General features: G+C 55.6%; 1 protein-coding gene across 16 annotated transcripts in view; it reads left to right on the top strand.

Moving 5' to 3' along the window:
• PRKCZ (protein kinase C zeta) overlaps nucleotides 1-19,061 on the top strand; it is a 133,521-nt gene that overhangs the window by 71,228 nt on the left and 43,232 nt on the right. For 12 of the 16 annotated variants that reach the window (XM_055260765.2, XM_055260766.1, XM_055260772.2 and 9 more), the window contains one exon: nucleotides 12,400-12,485. In XM_055260765.2, the coding sequence (XP_055116740.1) occupies nucleotides 12,400-12,485 (86 nt within the window). Of the gene's footprint in view, nucleotides 1-10,803; nucleotides 10,836-11,005; nucleotides 11,140-11,935; nucleotides 11,955-12,205; nucleotides 12,224-12,399; nucleotides 12,486-19,061 lie in introns of those variants that run through there. The other 4 variants (XM_055260773.2, XM_055260775.2, XM_055260776.1 and 1 more) reach the window with 4 other exon arrangements.

The raw sequence follows: 19,061 nt of genomic DNA, 5'->3' as shown, positions 1-19,061 counted from the left end.
GACTTACACTACCACGCCTCGCTAATTTTTATGTTTTTATTAGAGACGGAGTTTTGCCACGTTGGCCAGGCTGGTCTCGAACTTCTGACCTTGGGTGATCCGCTTGCCTCAGCCTTCCAAAGTGTTGGGATTACAGGCGTGAGCCACTGCGCCTGGCATCCTAGTTCTCTCTTCTGGGGTGGGAATGTCTATTCTGTGTCCTTCTCACTTGCAAAATACTGTCATTACATCCCAAGGGCCCCAGAACCCTTAACTCCTCCCAGTGTGGTGAGGGCAGTCTCATTTGAACAAGGCATGGGGGAGCCTGGAGGCCCATTCCTCCTGAGGCCAGGTTCTTCCCTGGCTGTGGGCCAGCATAACCGAACAAGGCGTGCACTTCTGGAATGCTATGGACTGAGTGTGTGTCTCCCCAGAATCCATATGTTGAAGCCCTAACCCCCCAGTGTGATGGTGTTTGGAGACGAAGCCTTTGACAGGTAGTTAGAGTCATGGCGGTAGTTAGTTAGGGTCATGGTGGTAGTTAGGATTATGGTGGTAGTTAGGATCATGGTGGTAGTTAAGGTCATGGTGGTAGTTAGGGTCACGGTAGTTAGGGTCACGGCAGTAGTTAGGGTTATAGCAGTAGTTAGGGCCATGGCTGTAGTTAGGGTCATGTAGTTAAGGTCACGGTGGTAATTAGTTAGGGTCATGGTGGTAGTTAAGGTCACGGTGGTAATTAGTTAGGGTCATGGTGGTAGTTAGGGTCACGGCAGTAGTTAGGGTCATGGTGGTAGGGTCACGGCAGTAATTAGGGTCATGGTGGTAGTTAGGGTCATGGTAGGGTCACAGCTGTAGTTAGGGTCATGGTGGTAGTTAGGGTGATGGTTGTAGTTAGGGTCATGGCGGTAGTTAGGGTCATGGTGGTAGTTAGGGTCACAGTGATAGGGTTATGGTGGTAGGGTCACGGCGATAGGGTCATGGTGGTAGTTAGGGTCACAGCTGTAGTTACTTAGGGTCATGGTGGTAGTTAGGGTCATGGTAGTAGTTACTTAGGGTCATGGTGGTAGTTAGGGTCACAGCTGTAGTTAGGGTCATGGTGGTAGTTAGGGTCATGGTGGTAGTTAGGGTCACAGTGATAGGGTCATGGTGGTAGTTAGGGTCACAGCTGTAGTTACCTAGGGTCATGGTGGTAGTTAGGGTCATGGTGGTAGTTACTTAGGGTCATGGTGGTAGGGTCACAGCTGTAGTTAATTAGGGTCATGGTGGTAGTTAGGGTCACGGCTGTAATTAGGGTCATGGTGGTAGTTAGGGCCATGGCAGTAGTTAGGGTCATGGTGGTAGTTAGGGTCACGATGGTAGTTAGTTAGGGTCACGGTGGTAGTTAGTTAGGGTCACGGTGGTAGTTAGGGTCACAGTGGTAGTTAGGGTCATGGTGGTAGTTAGGGTCACGGTGGTAGTTAGGCTCATGGTGGTAGTTAGGGTCATGGCGGTAGTTAGGGTCATGGCGGTAGTTAGTTAGGGTCATGGTGGTAGTTAGGGTCACTGTTTTGGTTAGGGTCATGGTGGTAGTTAGGGTCATGGTGGTAGTTAGAGTCACGGGGTAGAACCCTTGTGGTGGGATTTTTGCCCTTTATAGGATGAGAGGATGAGACACGAGAGGTTGCGCTGCGCCCGTGCTCTCTGCACCATGTGAGAACATGGTGAGCATGCGGCCGCCAGCAAGCAAGGAGAGACCCCACCCTGCAGGTGCCATCATCCTGACTCCAGCCTCGGAAACATGAGAAAGTCAATGCCTGTCACTTAAGCCACCCAGTCTGTGGTATTTTGCTGTGGTGGCGGAGCCGACGGAGACAGTTCCGTAGGTCTTGATTGTCCTGGTGGCCCTGTACCCCAGTTTTTGTCTCCAGTGAGATGCCCGGCCCAGCTTTCTGTGTGGCCTCCGAAGGGTCAGCAGACGCCGTGCATGTGTAGGGCTTGGGTGGCGCATCTCTCTGGCAACACCTTCTCTTCTGACGCACTTGTCTGGTCTCGGATGCCTCCAATGCGGTTTTTGCCTATTTTTCAGCTTTCATCGATTGTTCGTGGGAGGAGGGTTAGACTCCTCGCGTGGCGTCCCTGGCCACATCCTCAGTGCCGCGTCCCCTTGCAGCTCAGTTCCTGGTTCTGAGTTATTCTGACTCAGCCGCACGTCCTCCCAAGAGCCTTGCCAGCCTGGCTCTGTGCCAGGTGCTGGGCAATCTCTGCCTCCAGCCTGGGCCTTTGGGTCTGATTGAGGGTGGGAGACACGGAGCTCAGCAGTGAGGAACTCGCAGCAGCTTCTTGTTGTTGGTGTTGATGTGTTTTGTTTGTTTTAGTGAATCCAGAAAAAAAAAATTTCTTACATAGAAAGGAGCGGTATTTGGTATGAATTTATTTGCAATGGACTGCTTGGAAGTTGGCGTACATCTTTCCACGGAAACTATGAAAATACTGGTCAGCCTCTCAGTCATTTCATAAAATCTTGATTTTGTATTACAACAAATTAGGATATTTTCAGTAGAACTGATTGTAAGGCCAAACTGTTGGGATGTAATTCCTTCCCAAACATCTCTCAGGGGCACTTTCCTGAACGGCTGCTGACAGCAGCATTTGAGGACGGTGGGGCAGAGGACACCCTGGGGAGCCTGGCTTCTTGGGAGCTGGAGGCTTTGGCCCTTGTCCCACCCCTACTCCCCTGAGGAGGGAGGCGTGGGGCCCTGGGCTGGCTGCAGGACGTGGCGTGACTGTGGGTCCCCGTGGCCCCTGACATGCTCCCAGGGAACCCAAGAAAACACTGAGGCCCCTGTGGTGCCTCCTGCCTTCCGTCTGCATTCCATGGCAGGTGAGTCTGATTATTCGAAGGAAGCTGGAGTGTAGGCGGAGGGCAGCACCAGGTGTCCCAATCAGATTTGCTCAGGGTCCCTCCAGCAGTCCATGCCGCTGAGGCTGCCCCTTGGGGGCCCACGCATCCGAGCCACAGCCTCCTCCCATCCATGCGGGGATTTGCGCCCTGGAAGGAGCCGCCCAGCTGCCTCTCGCCAACATGCAGCACTTCCCTTCCTTTCCATGGAGTGCGGTTCCTTTCCCAGGGGTCCATATTGGCCACTGTGGGAGGGAGTCGGGCAGCTGAATTCCCGCAGGTGGGAATGCCAGGGCCCGAGGATGTTGCCCGTGTCCTGAAGGCTGTCGCCCGATCGCTCTATCCAAGGCTGCCCTGGGGCAGCGTCACCTGGAGGTCCTACGGGGGCTTCTCAGCACAGCATCCAGCACCCCCACCTAGTGTGTTCCTGTCGCATCTCCTGCCCCCGCCTGCACCAGGCACCAGAGACCCGGATGCCAAGGCCTATCAGCTTCCTCAATGGGAAACTTTTCTTCAGTGAACAAGGCTCTGTTTTATAGACTTTTTAAATTTTCAGCTCAAAAACCAAAGTCTGCCAGCATTGGTGGCCTCAGAGGGCTGGTCTGCTGCCCTGGGCTGCAGGGGCTACCTGGCCAGGGTTGTGGCCAGGGCAGGTGCCGCCCACAGGTTGTTTGGCTGCAGGTGATGGGCAGGTCCCCCATCACATGTCCAGAGGTGGGTGCTGCTGGTGGGTAATCCAACTCATTCCCTGTCTCCCCCCAGCCACCCTGGGCTGGGGACCCTGCCCCGCCAACCCTGCCATGCCCACCCCCCTCCAGCCTGATTGCGTGTCTCAGTCACGTGACCGCCCTGGGCCTGTGATGTCACTGGGAAATGCCCTCATCTGATTGGCTTAGACCCCAGATGAACAAGCCCAAGGTCTTGGGGCATCAGAGCCACCCATGAGGGCAGCTGGATGCAGTGGCCACAGCCTGTGGTTGGGGAATGGCATTGCCCATCTCCACCACGAGGGGACCTGAGGCTTTGGACTGCGAGACTGGCCCAGGCTCGCCACTTGCCCCTCACCCAGGGCCGCCTTCCCGAGATCCGCGGACACCTGAGCAGCCCCCATGCCACTGCGTCATAGCAGGGACACACCCGCCCATCCCTCCTGGGTCCCTTATCCACCTGCCTGTCCCTTTGTATCACCAACACCATGATACCCATTGTGCTGTGCCGTGTGGCCCCAGTGCCCACAGGGCCGGGCTCTGCCTGTTCCCAGGGGTCCGTCTGTCCCATGTGCCTGGACGTGAGAGGACGGAAGTCGGCAGAGCTTGACTCCCCGTTGCGCCCGACTTGCGCCTCGGCTGTGCCTCTTCTGACTCTCGAGCTCTTCTGTGCTGTGTGGTTGCACTGAGCAGCTGTGGGGAAGGGGGAGGTGATTGCTTCGGTGGGAGCCTGGGCTGTGGCTGCAAGTCCCCAAAACAGACCCTGTGCCCCGGGCAGCCATCCGCTTCCCGCCACAGTGGTGCCCAAAACCTTTTCCAAGTCGTCTTCTGTGACTTTAGTGTTATTCTTCAGTCACCTTTAAAAGCATAGCATGTTTTCAATCACATTTTCAGCTGGGAAATAGATCTGTGGTTAGAAACGGGAAGTTTGAGTTGCAGGCTTGTGATCCGGGCAGGTCCCTCAGATGGAGGGGCTGCACCTCCACTGCCCCCAACTGCTGCCCCTGCCCCGTGGCCACCCCAGATCCTCAGACGCCCCTCCCTGTGCCTTCTCACCCTCTGGTCCTGGCTGGGCCTGTCCCGCCCCACGTCCCGCCTCCCACTGCCCTCAGCCTCTGGAACGGTGCCTGCATGCAGAAGGAACGAAGGACTTCCGTTCAGACAGCTCTGCTGGGAGCGTTCTGGCCTGAAATGCAGTGGGAGCTCTGGTGCAGGTGTAGCCGAGGCTCAGGGGCTCCACACCAGGCAAACAGGTGAACGGCGTCACCTGCAGCTCTTGGTGGCTTTTTAGGACTCTGCATTCGTGTTCTCCATTGTCCCTGGCAGCCCCTGGCCGAGGTAGCCCAGTGCCCACTATAGAGGGTGCAGGTCAGTTTGTGGACCAATGGCCAACCAGGCTGAGTCGGGTGAGGTGGAGAGTCCCACCCCAAACCCCAAACTCCAGTGTCTGGGCCACGGGCAGCCCTGGGACACCTTAGCTCTGGATGCGAATTTGCGGTCCTTGCTGTTCTTGTGTCTCTGTTTGCCTAGGACATGCTGGCAGCTGACTGTGTACTGGGGAAGCCTGGAGAGGAAGCCAGGTGGCCCCAGGCTCCTGGAGCTCAGAATCCAGTGGAAATCACTGCCCAGGGAAGAAGCTCCGGAGTCTAGAGGTGGCAGTGCCCATTTTACCTGCACCCTCAGTGACAGCTGTACCCCGGCTTCTGGGGACCTCTGGGCCCAAGGGCACCTCACTGTCTCCTTGTCCTCCTGGTCACTGACCTGGGCCACCATAGAAAGCACCTGGCTATCTGTGTGTGGCTTGACCACTGCCTTGCACCCATCCGGGCCCCGCAGGGCCGTCCTGTGGAACTGCTTTGGGCTGTGCTGATCACCCCGTGTAGCGGGGCCGTGTCCAGTGAACAGCGGAGGCCTCGAGTGCCCCGTGACCTGCTGCCGGGGACTCAGCCCCTCCCTCACCGCCCCCACACCCGAGGGCTGTCGCCTGTCCCAGCCTGCTGCTCCGAGCTTAGTGTTTTAAAACGTGTTTTCTACGTCTTGTCAGAGTGCTCAAGGCGGGAGATTGCCATGGAAACTGAGCTCCTTAGAATTCCTGTGGCCGTCCTAATTATAGAATCTCAAAAGACACGCACAGAGCTCCTTGAGGTTGTCGGAGTTAAGGCTGAAAGAGGAGGAGCGGCCCCTGTGATCCCCACAGTTTTGTTCCCTGCTTGCTTCAGCAGAGCCTGGCACCCAAGGAGGTGGCAGGATGGGTCCCTGATGGGCACGTGACATCGAGCCAGCTCTGACTCCAAAGCCTGACCCACGTGGCTGCGCCATCCACTGTGTGCTGTCCACTGCGGGAGACCCCAGGCTGTGTCCAGATGCACCCCCGGAAGGACCTCCTGCTAACATGGGACCCTTTTCTACAGAGGTGGCCGGGGGACTTGCGATGCCAGGCCCACAGCCTCCTCGCCGGTAGTATCTGGGGGCCGGGGCCTATTTCCAGAGCACAATCCCCAGAAGGGCTCCCTTGACTGTCGCTTAGGTCAGAAATAGGCCCGTCACTTTCCAAGCAGAAACCCAAACACTGAAAATTCAACTGTGACTTTTGAGGGGTGGGGACTGCCAGGTCCCCCGAACATCCGTGCCTGCGGGCCCAGAAAGGCAGAGTGGCTGCCGGCCCGCGTGTCCAGGCCCCTTGCACTGAGGGAAACTTCTAGTCAATTGCCTGAAGTTCGAAGGTTTGGGGGGTTTTCATGGTTGCTTTCGTTTGTTTTGGCAGTTGCAGAATCCCCCAAAAAGGTGGGAATGTGGATTTTTCAAGGAAGGTGCTCCTTTGATTCAGAAGCTAAGGAGGCCCTAAGTGCAGTCTCACCTTGATAAAAATATCAGACCAGTCCCAACAGAGGGGCATCCTGCAGACACCCAGCCTGCACTCAGAACTGTCACGGTCAGAAAGCACGGTCAGAAAGTCTGAGAAAGTCACTGTGCAGCAGGGCCCGCGAGGCAAGACGGCGACACGTGGGCTCCTGGACGAGGCAGGACAGTGACACATGGGCTCCAGGACAGGACCCTGGGGCGGACGCAGACAGTGGGTGAAAACCAAGGAAAGGTCTGAATATCGCTTAAGGTAGCCATGGATCCTGGCTCATTAATTGTAACAGCATAGTAGGCAGGTGGAAGATGGGAGCTGTGGGGAGCCAGGCAGGTGGGGTCTCTGGGAACTCTCCAATTTAAAGCTGTTCTTAAAAATAGTCTATTAAAAAAGACAGTTGAGGGCAGCCCTGCCTACAGCTGGAGTTGAGGTTCTGGGTAGCACCAAGCTTCCTCTCAGCCTCCATAGGCGAGTAGTAGGGGCCAGGCAGGGCCTTGGCCGCAGGGAGGCTTCTGGTTACCAGGTTCTCCACAGCCTTTGCAGTTTCCCTGTGAATCTGAAATTACCCCCAAATAAAAAGGGTGTCTTTTGTTTGTTTGTTTTGTTTTTGAGACAGGGTCTGGCTCTGTTGCCCAGGCTGGAATACAGTGGTGTGATCTCAGCTCAGTGCAGCCACCACCTGCCAGGTTCAGGTGATCCTCCCACCTCAGCCTCCCGAGTAGCTGGGACTACAGGTGCACGCCACCACATTCGGCTCATTTTTTGTATTTTTTTTATAGAGACGGGGTCTCACCATGTTGCCCAGGCTGGACTCAAATTCCTGGGCTCAAGTGATCCACCTGCCTCGACCTCCCGAGGTACTGGGATTACAAGCATGAGCCGCCACGCCTGGCCAAAAGGTGTATTTGTTAAGTACAGGCTGCGCTGCTGTCCCTGTTATCCCTTATAACTCACCTGGTCCCTGCTTTCCAGCTGGGGACTGGCATGGACCCCATGGGGCTTCCCCCATTTCACTGAGGCAAGACCCAGGTGCTGGGAGTATTGGGTGTCCTGCCCAACCAGGGTCCCCAGGGCCAGGGGCTACTGGCATGCCTTCCCGTGGGACACCGCATGGGGGGCTGTGAGGGCGAGAAAAATGGGAAACACGATGCCTGCCCAGAACTCCCACCTCAGATACCCTGTGCCAGGGTTTTCCAGAGAGACCAAACCAATAAGGTGTGTGTATAGAAAGATCTATTGTAAGGAACTGGCTTGTTCACAGAGACTCATGAAGCCCAAAATCTGCAGGGGGCCCAGTAGGCTGGAGACCTAGGAGGAGCCACGGCCGCGGCACTGCTGCTCGGGGAGCTCAGCCTTTGTTCTGTGGAGGCCTTTTTCTGCTTGGGTGAGGCCCACCTGCATTGTGGTGAGCAGTCCGCTTCCCTCAAAGTCAGCTGATTTAAATGTTTATCTCATCCATACTCACCCTCACGGTAACATCCAGGATAACATTTGACCAGCCGTCTGGGCACCATGGCCCAGCCGCGTGGACACATACAGTGAACCATCACAGGCCCTGCCTTGGCACTTGGCATCCACGCATATCCCCTTAAGCCACACTCGGTCTCCACACAGCAGTACTCCCGCCTGACACACTCGGTCTCCACACAGCAGTACTCCCGCCTGACACACTCGGTCTCCACACAGCAGTACTCCCGCCTGACACACTCGGTCTCCACACAGCAGTACTCCCGCCTGACACAGTTCGACCCTCCCTCAGGCAGTGCCAGCACACTTGGCCTTCCCAGAGGAGGGCCGCCATCATGGGCTCAGACCTTCCAGCTGGACTGCAGTGGGGTGGGGCGTGGCCTCGCCTCTGTGGTCTTTGGGTCACTTGAATCCCCGCCTCTCACTCATTTTCCTTTGGTATTTGCAAATTTGTCCCCGTGGCGCCTGGAGCTGACTGCCGGCTGCCACCTGTGTCCTGCCTCAAGCCGAGCTCCAGGTGGCACCCGTGAGCAGGCAGGGATGCCAGTGGCTTCTCACCTGGGAGGTTTTGCAGGCTCAGAGCTCTTTGTTCCTTTTTAAAAATCTGATTTGAAGGCCAGGCACAGTGGCTTATGCCTGTAATGTCAGCACTTTGCGAGGCCGAGGTGGGCATATCGCCTGAGGTCAGGCGTTGGAGACCAGCCTGGGCAACACAGGCTGGGGCAACTCCCTTCCCTAATAAAAGTTCAAAACCAACCCTTAAAGTTTAAAAAGTGAGATGGGATATTTGAAGGAGGCAGGTCTGAGGGAAATGCTTGAAATTATCCTCTCTGTCCCTGTGCCCCCAGGTCATTTAGTTCCATTGTTATTCAGCATACCATTTGACACACGCTAGGAGCACAGGAGCAATATAAAGCGTGGTAATGGATGGACACTGCCCTCCCCCCCCCCCCCCCCCCCCCCCCCCCCCCCCGGCAGCCAGCCAGGGGCAGGACTTAAGCCCCACCCAGCTGCAGGCTGTCCCCCTGCGGCTGCCAGCCTGATATTGGATTGGTTACTGCTGCTGGCCTGAAATTGGATTGGTTATTTGCTTACTGGAACATTTTTGTCACATGACTGTGTATTCTAAAACAAGGTGTTGTTTTTGTTTTTGAGAGAGTCTCGCTTTGTCGCCCAGGCTGGAGTGCAGTGGCTTGATCTCGGCTCACTGCAAGCTCTGCCTCCTGGGTTCACGCCATTCGCCTGCCTCAGCCTCCCAAGTAGCTGGGACTACAGGCGCCTGCCACCACACCTAGCTAATTTTTTGTATTTTTAGTAGAGACGGGGTTTCACCATGTTAGCCAGGATGGTCTCGATCTTCTGACCTCCTGATCCGCCCGCCTCGGCCTCCCAGAGTGCTGTGATTACAGGCGTGAGCCACCACGCCTGGCCCATCGGGTTTTTTTTTTTTTTTTTTGACTTGTTTGGTTCTATAGCAATGGCACCATGTTTTTGTCACCCTAGGGTTTGATTTTTGGTGTTTCCAAGACACCTCTGGGCCACTGCACATGGCTGAGGTGGGCTTCTCACTGGCTGTGTCTTCTAGTGGACGCCCACACATCTGTTTGTTTATGCATTCTCTTGTCCACAGACCTTGAGGTCATCGGACATTCTTGAATGCTCCCGAGCCCAGGAACGAGCGTTTCTGAGCTTTGACGAGCAGCAGTGGGGCTGCCGGGTCCTAGGGGGAGCAAATGGTCCTCGTTTCTGAGCTGCTAGGCTCTCCCAGAGAATACGCCATTTCCCCGGGGCACTCCTGGGCCTCGAAGGTGTTTGGGGCTGCGGGGGATTGATTCGTGCCGACCCCACAGTGTAGGAGACGCCTGGGCGGCTTTGCGGGTTGCTTCGATGGTTCTCGGGGCTGAGATGCTTGTGTCTCTCTCGGGCGAGACACCTGCTCTGGACTTCTGTTCCTATTTTGACTGCGTTTTCCTGATGGATTTTTCAGTCCAGCATCCCTAGCCACGGGCCCTTTGTCTCTCATGTGTGCAGGTGACTCAGGGTGACTGAGATCTTCTGTAATTCCTTCTAAAATGTGTTTCCATCCTTAGTCTCCGAGGGGCCGAGTGTGTTTGTGGTGGGAAGCGGGGTCAGTCCCCGCCTGGACCGCTGTGACAGAACCCCACAGACAAGGTGACTTACGACAGAAACTTATTTTCTCAAGTTCTGGAGGCGTGGGGACCCCATCTCCAAATACAGCCACATTGGGGGTTGGGGCTCCCCACATGAATTTAGGGGACACTTAAGTTCGTCCCGGCGGGGACTGGGGACGCCGGGCTGTGTGCTGTGTCTTGTGGGAGAGTTTGTTCACCCTGCTGGAGGCTCCCTGATGAGCCCTGGCGTCTGCTAGGACGTCACTCTCTTTACTGATTGAACTCGAAGGGTGTCCAGTTGGCGCATTTTCAGGGTTTCCCAGGCGCACTGGGGGTGGGTCCCGTGTGTCCCCGCTCCAGCCAGCTTCGACCCCCAGCTGTGCGTCAGTCCCTCTGCTCGGTCCCCTAGCTGCGCGGCCGTCCCTCGGCTCCGCACCCCAGCTGTGCGACCTGCCTTCGTCTCCGCCCACAGCTTCACGTCCGTCCCTCGGCTGCGCCCCCAGTTGCTCGTCCGTTTCCTCGGCTCCGCCCCCTCGGCTTTGCGTCTGGCCCTCAGCTCCACCCCCAGCTGCACGCCCGTCCCTCAGCTCAGTCCCCAAGCTGTGCGTCCTTCCCTCAGCTCTACCCCAAGCTGTGCGTCAGTCCTTCAGCTCCGCCCTCCAGCTGTGCGCCCGCCCCTTGGTTCCGCCCCGCAGCTGTGCATCCGTCCCTTGGCTCCGTCCCCCACTGTGCGTCCATTTTGACTCCGCCCCCAGCTGTGCGTCCGTCCCTCAGCTCCGCCCCCGGCTGTGCGACTATCCGACTCGGCCCCTCAGGTGTGTGCCAGTTTCTGTGGCCCACAGTGCCTCCGTTTCCACCGCTTCACACCCTTCTCTTTCTCTCTCCCTTCAGAGAGGGTTGTTGGGCAGGCAGAGCGTCCCCCGAGGGGACAAGTCAGGCCTACGGACTCCTGGAGCCAGGACCTGCCGTAGGCTGGTTAGGGCAGGATGCGCCCTGTCGTCGTGGGCAGAGCCACATGGGGGCTCACCCGACCTCCTCAGGGCTGAGGGGCACAGGGGCCGAAAGTGTGGCTGCCCCTGGGGGTCTGCGCCTCTTGTGGAGCCCAGGCCTGGCGCCCAGGTGGGTGGAGTGCAGAGAGGGCACAGGCTGCACGACCCCAGCCTGGCCTCGGGCTTGCTGGGAGTCGCGTCTGTGGCCGGAGGGGCCTTTGGTGTCACCAGGCCTCTGTCAAACCCCAAGCCGCATCCTGGGAGGGCTGGTTGGGCTGAGCCGCCCACTGCCGTGAGGCCTGTTTGACCTGCGCTCCTGGAGGACCCCTGACTTCTTGGTTTCGCACTGAATCTTCCATTTAAAAGAAGAGGAGCAGGTTTTACCATCCGCGTGGCCTGATTTCAACAGTTTCCAGCCAGAGCTAGTCATTTGCTTGTTTTAAAAACATTCCGTTACAATTTCCACTTCAATATATTTGTGGCACTTTCATTTGGTTCATGAAAGTCGCTTTTATGATGGAATTTTATAAAAGCACAAAGCTTCCCATTGTACGTTTCTGAAGATTCTGTTTACACACACCTCCGTTTCAAAGAGTTTTGGAGAAGCAAAGTGAGACACAGTGTTGAGGAAGGACAAGACCAGCCGTCTGGTTACAGGCTCGGTGCCGGCATTTTTCATAAGAGGCACAGTCCGCATGGGCTGGACTGTCAAATGCATGTTATAAAGATGATGTTTTTGGTAACATGCGAATGGAAACGGGTGCACGGTCAGTTTGGCTTTCCTGCCCTGAGATTTATTAGGTTAAAGGAAACTCGACTGGAGAGCCCGGGGCCTCGCGCCGCTTGCATCTGGCGAGTTGTTGAAGTGAAGTCAGTGACGCTCTGCATCTTAGCCTGGCCCAGGCTCCAGTGTGGCATCCACTCTTCCTCCTCTGACAGTCATGTGTAAATAATCGAGACCTATTTGAACTATCCCTGTGTGGAAAAAAAAGCCTGTTTTTCACAGGGCTGCCTGGGGAGGAGGGGGGTGGAAAGGAAAACAGGCAGGGGGGCAAACAGACCCGGCCCGCGTTGGCCTGGGGTGACTTCATGGCTCTACTGTCAGCAAGCGGCCGTCCCGTGGTGGATCCTGTCTGCCCTGCGAGGACACCTGGCTCCATCCTCACCTGGGTCTCTGTCTCTAGCCGCCGAGGCCGTGACACCATGAGGATCATGTGAGGAGGGGGCACAGAGAGGCCGCCGGGAGGCCGTCATTCCAGCCCTGCCTTCCCTGCCTGGGAGGACGCTGCGGCCGCCACCACCTGGACGGGAGTGGTCTGTCGCAGCTGCACCCTGCATGGGCTCGTGGCCGCCACGCTGTTTCTTTACGCCTTTCTCATATCCTTTCCAGAATCTATCTACCGCCGGGGAGCCAGAAGATGGAGGAAGCTGTACCGTGCCAACGGCCACCTCTTCCAAGCCAAGCGCTTTAACAGGGTGAGTGGCCCCCTCGGGACTAGTCCCTCAAGGAGCCTTTTATTACTTTTAAAAGCAAAGAGAGAGGAGGGGAGGCACATCCTGCTGAGCCCAGGCTGGGCTCTTTTTGGCGCCCGAGGGCAAGGTTACAGAAATGCTTTCTCTGGTGCAGGATGAGGCTTTGACTAGGGCTGTCTGAGGTGGCAAGTGCCCTCTGGGCCTTTCCCTGCGTGGTGGCTGCCCAGTGAATGCTGTCTGTGTCTGCCTAGCTCTGTGACTCTTATCAGGGCTCAGGGCTCACTGGCCTGAGGCCCCAGCCTGCCTGCATCCAGAGTGGGGCGGCCGCATTCCATCCACATTAGCGCCAGGATGTGTGTTTTTAGCTGCACACAGTGTTTCCTAGTAGCTAAGAGTCTCCGTGAACCCCAGAAGCTCCTTCAGCCCCATCCCTGCTTGGGCCTCTGTCTTTCCAACGGCCACCCACGGGGGCCCTTTCCAGAGGACGGTTAGCTTATTTCCCTTATTTCTCTTTATGATGCTTTTCTAGTTCCTATGAAATGGGTGATTCAGATGCTTTTGTAATTGTTCTGTTTCACAGTGGAAGGGGAGGTGTCTGGGGGTGCCTTGGTGGCCCTGGAGTTGGTCCCACACAGGGAGTGTCTTGGGGGTGCGTGGAAGCATACAGGGCCTGTCCCCAATGCGGGACTCCACACAGAGCCCCTGACAGCCCCTCACAGGAGCAGTTGCCCTGGGGCTACCTTTGCGTTCCACACTCACCTGCCACGTGGCCTCACGTGTCAACCTCCTCTGGGTGTATGGCCCCTCTGTCTCCTGGAGCGGCCTCAAGTCACCTGCCCCTCCTTCTACTCCCATGGTCTGCCCTCTAGACCGTCAGGAAGTTCTGTTCATGTGAGCCACTCCTACCGCCCCTGCGTGTGCTCGGTCCCTGTCATGTGGCAAGAGTGGGTCTGGACTCCCATTCCTCTTGGGGCTAACACAGGTGGGGATGCAGGACAAGCTCCTCAGTGACTGAAGAGGGGTGTGGAGGGAACTGGGGTGCAGGAGATGAGCAGGTCAGCACTAGGAAGACCCGGACATTGCCTGGAGAGCCCAGAGGACTTCCTGGAGGAGGAGGCATCTGATCATACTGCCTGGGAGGTCAGTGCAGAGGAGATGCCAGGAGCACCAAGGATGTGGCAGTCACGGGAGAGTCCAGCCAGTGTCTGGGAGGCCCTGAGGACAAGGTTGGGGACACCAGGACATGGGGAGCCTTGGCGGCTGTGTGCTTAGGGCAGGTGGGTGTGGGTGAACAGGCAGTTTGGTCCGGGCCGGGACTCAGGAGAATGTGGCTGGAGGTGGCCACATTGGGGCATCTGTGGAGTGGTACCAGGGAGCGTTGCAGCACAGAGATCCTGTCAGCACCCCAGCCCACCCTGGCCGCCTTCTCTGAGGACACACAGTGTGAGCCTTCTGGGGCTGCAGAACACAGCACCACTAACCGGCAGCTTAAACAACAGAAACTCACTCTCCCGCAGTCTGGGGCTGGAAGTCCAAAACCAAAGTGTCTTTATGAGTCAGGGTTCTCCAGAGGGATGGAACCAATAGGATGCATGTACATGAAAGGGAGTTGATTAGGGAGAATTGGCCCTTGGGCTCACAAGGCGAAGTCTTACGATAGGTCGGCTGCAGGCTGGGGAAGAAAGAAGCCAGTAGTGGCTCAGTCCGAGTCCAAAAGCCTCAAAAGCAGGGAAGCCGACAGTGCAGCCTTCAGCCTGTGGCCAGAGGCTCCAGAGCCCCTAGCAAACCACTAATAAGTCCCAGAGTCTAAAGGCCGAAGAACCTGGAATCTGATGTCCAAGGGCAGGACGAATGGCAGGAAGCGTCCAGCATGGGAGAAAGAAGAAAGCCAGAAGACCCAGGAAAACTGCTTCTCCCACCTGCTTCCGCCTGCTTCACCCCAGCCGCACTGGCAGCCGATTGGACGCTGCCCACCTACATTGAGGGTGGGTCTTGCCCTCCCAGTCCACTGACTCAAATGCCAGTCTCTGGGCAGCACCCTCATAGACACACCCAGAAGCAATACTTCACCAGTTCTCTAGGCATCCTTCAATCCAGTCAAGTTGTCGCCTAGTATTACCCATTACAGTGCCGCAGGGCTGTGCCCTCCTTCCCCCGCAGCCACTGGTAGCCGTGGGCAGCCTTGTTCCTGGGCTCACAGAGGAACCACTCACCTCTGCCTCCGTCTCCACATGGCCTTCTCTGTATCTGTCTCTTCTGTCATTCTGCATGACAGATTAGCCCAGAGTGAACCCCACCCACCCAGTGACATGGGCCAGGGCTCCAGCCAGCACAGGGTGTGGCCTCTCACTGTGCAGCTTTTAGGAGAAAAGTCCATTCTGCCGATGGCAGGTGCAGACCATAAGTGGTCCTCCCCCTCCCCACCACCAGTGAGCAAAAGCTTTTCCTTTCCTTCCTGCAGACACTGAAGGAACGGGTGGCAGGTGGACCCACCACAGCCCCGCTCTGCTGTGGAGGTGCAGCCCTCCCGGGCGCATGAACGAGCCAGTTTCACAAACACAGAGGCCAAGGCGAGAGTGGCCCAAAAGCCTGCAACCTGATTGCTCAGGGAGGGCGGCTGCCCTGCGATTCACGCTGTCCGATTCCCACCTAATTGTGCCCGGGCTCTGATCTCACCACCTGCTCATAACATTCTCTGCCCAGACCTCAGAGCCACTCCATGTAGTGCTCACTTCATGTTAATTGCAGGACCACTCAGGGCCATTTCAGGAGGAAAGCACTTGGTTTTGTGTGAATCAGTAAGACTTAAAGGGGATCAAGCACCCAGGAGAAGAGAGACTTTTCCGTCCTCTTTGTTGGTGAACCAAGGATGAAAGAGTGAGCATCAGTCGCTGGGGACTGGGCTCCCTGCCTGGGTCTTTATGTGCACTTGAAAGCACTGCCCTTGGACTTTGAGAAGGAATCGTTCAGTGGGGGAGCCAAAGGGAGAGAGCCAGCGAGGTTCTGAAGAAGGAGGTGAGGGGCTGCCTCCTCTGTGAAGAATGGTGCTGGGGGCGGGCAGGGAAGCCCACTCAGTGGAACAGAAGTGCTGGGTCAGAGCTGGCCCTGGGCCCCCCAGGGCTGAGCACTTCGTGTAGAGGAGGGAAGGGATCCTCCAGTAAATCCTGAGGAGGTAATTGGTTAATTATCAGTCCAGGAACCGGGGGTGATGTGGGTAGGAATCCAGGCTACTGGCTCCCGTCATAGTAAACTGCAGGTGGATTGAGGTTAAAAAAAAATCACAGGGCCCGGCGCAGTGTCTCACACCTGTAATCCCAGCACTTTGGGAGGCTGAGATGGGTGGATCACTTGAGGCCAGGAGTTCGAGATCCATCTGGCCAACATGGTGAAACCCTATCTGTACTAAAAATACAAAAATTAGCCAGGTGTGGTGGCACATGCCTGTAATCCCAGCTACTGAGGAGTCTGAGGCAGGAGAATCACCTGAACCCAGGAGGGGGGGGTTGCAGTGAGCCGAGATTGTGCCACTGGGCGACAGAGTGAGACTCCGTCTCAAATAAATAAAAAAAAGAAACCTAGAAGCTGTGCACATCTCTGGAGAAAAACCAGGCAGTGAGGACCAGAGGGTCTTTAGACCCAGCCACACAGACTTTTCAGATTTTTTCAGTTTCCAAATTAAATGCAAAAAACATACAGGAAAGGGGTTTGTAGCACATAAAACCCAGAAGAGATCCAGACATCTCACACTTAGAATTAAAGAGCTCCTATACAAAGGCTTTTGGTAAATGCTGAGACCGAGAAGCTGGGACCGAGAAGCTAAGAACCGGTGTGAATGGTTGATGAAGTAAGACTGTAATTGTTTAGAGATGAGAACAGCATGACCTCCACAGGTGATCAGGGAAACACAAGACATTTTCTCTGTCAACATCGAAGATGTTAAAAGTAATTAAAGCTGGCCGGGCGCGGTGGTTCATGCCTGTAATTCCAGCACTTTGGGAGGCCAAGGTGGGTGGATCACGAGGTCAGCAGTTCAAGACCAGCCCGGCCAAGTTGGTGAAACCCCGTTTCTACTAAAAATACAAAAAAATTAGCCAGGCATGGTGGTGGGTTCCTTTAATCCCAGCTGCTCGGCAGGCTGAGGCAGAGAATTGCTTGAACCCAGGAGGCAGAGGTTGTAGTGAGCCGAGATGGCACCACTGCACTCCAGCCTGGGCAACAGAGCAGGACTCTGTCTCAAAACAACAAAAAACAAAAACAAAACAACAAAAAAGTAATTAAAGCCCAGGGTTGCTGTCATGGGGTCTGCCAACCCTGGAGATGTGGGACAGACATGGACCCTACTCTCTGGAAATCATGCAGGAAATGTGCAGCAATGTTCCTGTCTCTCTTCAAAAGAAGTCACCCGTCATTCGGAGGTTTGTGTATGGGGAAGATCAGCTCAGCATTATTTTTACAAGCAAGAGTGGGAATCTTGTTTGGAGTTAGCTACTCCCTTTGCTGTGAACAACCCACTCCACCACGTGGGGTATAAACCATGGCAGGGCCACGTCTCTGAGCTGTGGCTGCTGGAGAGCCCTCTGTTGGTGGCACATAGGGCACAAGTGCCACAGGGACAGCTGGGTGGATGGCCCAAGACTTTGGCCTTTATCATGAGTGGACAGAGGAGTGACCACTTGGGTCCCTGGAGAAGAGGCTATAGAGAGTGAGAGTGGGGAAGGGAGATCAGAAGATGCCACCCAGGAGCAGCAGTGCCTGTCAGGTTTGGTCCAAGCAGTGCCCTCAGGTGGCTGGCAGAGGCCAACGCAATTCCTCTTCAAGCCAGCCTCAAAGAATTCCTGCCGATAAATCAGGCATCTGAGCTCGCAATCGAAAACCACAAAACACAGTGGGAAGTAGGATATCCTGAGTCCAAGCTGGTAAAAGCCCAGACGGGCTCCTACCATCAGAATAGGTTAAGGGTGTGGCAGGTCTAAAACATGAAAATGGGTGATTGAAAATATGAGCAGGAGGCCGGGCGCGGTGGCTCACACATGTAATCCCAGCACTTTGGGAGGCCGAGGCAGGCAGATTGCCTGAGGTCAGGAGTTCGAGACCAGCCTGGTCAACATAGTGAAACCCTGTCTCTACTAAAAATACAACAAAATTTAGCTGGGCGTGGTGGTGGGTGCCTGTAATCCTAGCTACTCGGTAGGCTGAGGCAGGGGAATGGCTTGAACCAGGAAACTGGAGGTTTCAGTGAGCTGAGATCATGCCACTGTACTCCAGCTTGGGTGACAGAGTGAGACTCCGTCTCAAAAAAAGAAAGAAAATGTGAGCAGGGAGGCCAGGTGCAGTAGCTCACGCCTGTAATCCCAGCACTTTGGGAGGCCAGAGCAGACAGCTCACCTGAGGTCAGAGGTTCGAGACCAGCCTGGCCAACATGGCGAAACTTTGTCTCTACTAAAAATAAAAAATCAGCTGGACATGGTGGCAGGTGCCTATAATCCCAGCTACTCAGGAGGCTGAGACAGGAGAATCGCTTGAACCCAGGAGGCGGAGGCTGCAGTGAGCCAAGATCGTACCACTGCACTCCAGCCTGGGGAACAGAGCGAGGCGCGAGGCTGTCAGAAGGAGGGAGGGAGGTAGGGAATATGAGCAAGGAACAAGTTGGCAGCATGTAAGACATACTTAAAACGTTTTTACCCATTAATCTATGAATTCCTGTGAGTTTCTGAGAATGGAAACTTGGGGTTTAGGTTTTATTTTTTTAATGTCACATTTCCTGAAATGTTACTAATTCAAATGTAGATTTGAAACAAGAGCTTTTGACAGAGCTTGGGCAGCCTCACCTACAAAGCACACACGTGAGGTCTCTGCGGTGGGTGCCAACCCTTGTCAGATTCACACTGCCCTTGTCAGCAGATGTCCTGGCCTGACCCCAGGTAGGGGTGGCTCCCCACGGAAAGGAACCTTGGTCAGTTTGTTTTTTGTTTGTTTGGTGTTTTTTGTTTGTTTGTTTTGTTTTGTTTTGAGACACAGCCTCACTCTATTGCCCAAGCTGGAGGCTGGAGTGCAGTGGCGTGATCTTCGCTCACTGCAACCTCTGCCTCCTGGGTTCAAGCGATTCTCCTGCTTCAGCCTCCCGAGTAGCTGGGATTACAGATGTGCGCCACCACGCCCAGCTAATTTTTGTACTTTTAGTAGAGATGGGGTTTCTCCATGTTGGGCAGGCTGGTCTCGAACTCCTGACCTCAAGTGATCCGCCCGCCTTGGCCTCCCAAAGTGCTGGGATTACAGGCGTGAGCCACTGCGCCTGGCCAACCTTGGTTAATTTGTAAAGACACCCAGTGGCTGTGAATTTGGTCTTAAATAGGACCCTAGCATTGCAGAGTGAGATGTTAAATGGTGACCTAGAGAAAGCCAAACACATTAGGCACATTATACCAAAAAAACTTGACTTTTAAATAATGGTTTTAGAAATGGAAGGTGGTGTTCTTCTGCGCTGTGGACGCAAAGGAGAATGGAGCAGGTCTGCACAGCCAAAGTGCCTCCTTTCACTCCAGGGTCCACACATCTGGCAGCTGAAGCGCCTCCTTTCAA

This window comes from Symphalangus syndactylus, chromosome 22 (assembly GCF_028878055.3).
Source record: "Symphalangus syndactylus isolate Jambi chromosome 22, NHGRI_mSymSyn1-v2.1_pri, whole genome shotgun sequence".
Taxonomy (NCBI): Eukaryota; Metazoa; Chordata; class Mammalia; order Primates; family Hylobatidae; genus Symphalangus; species Symphalangus syndactylus.
Note: the sequence above shows the minus strand (reverse complement) of the source record. Positions and strands in the feature narration are given on the sequence as shown.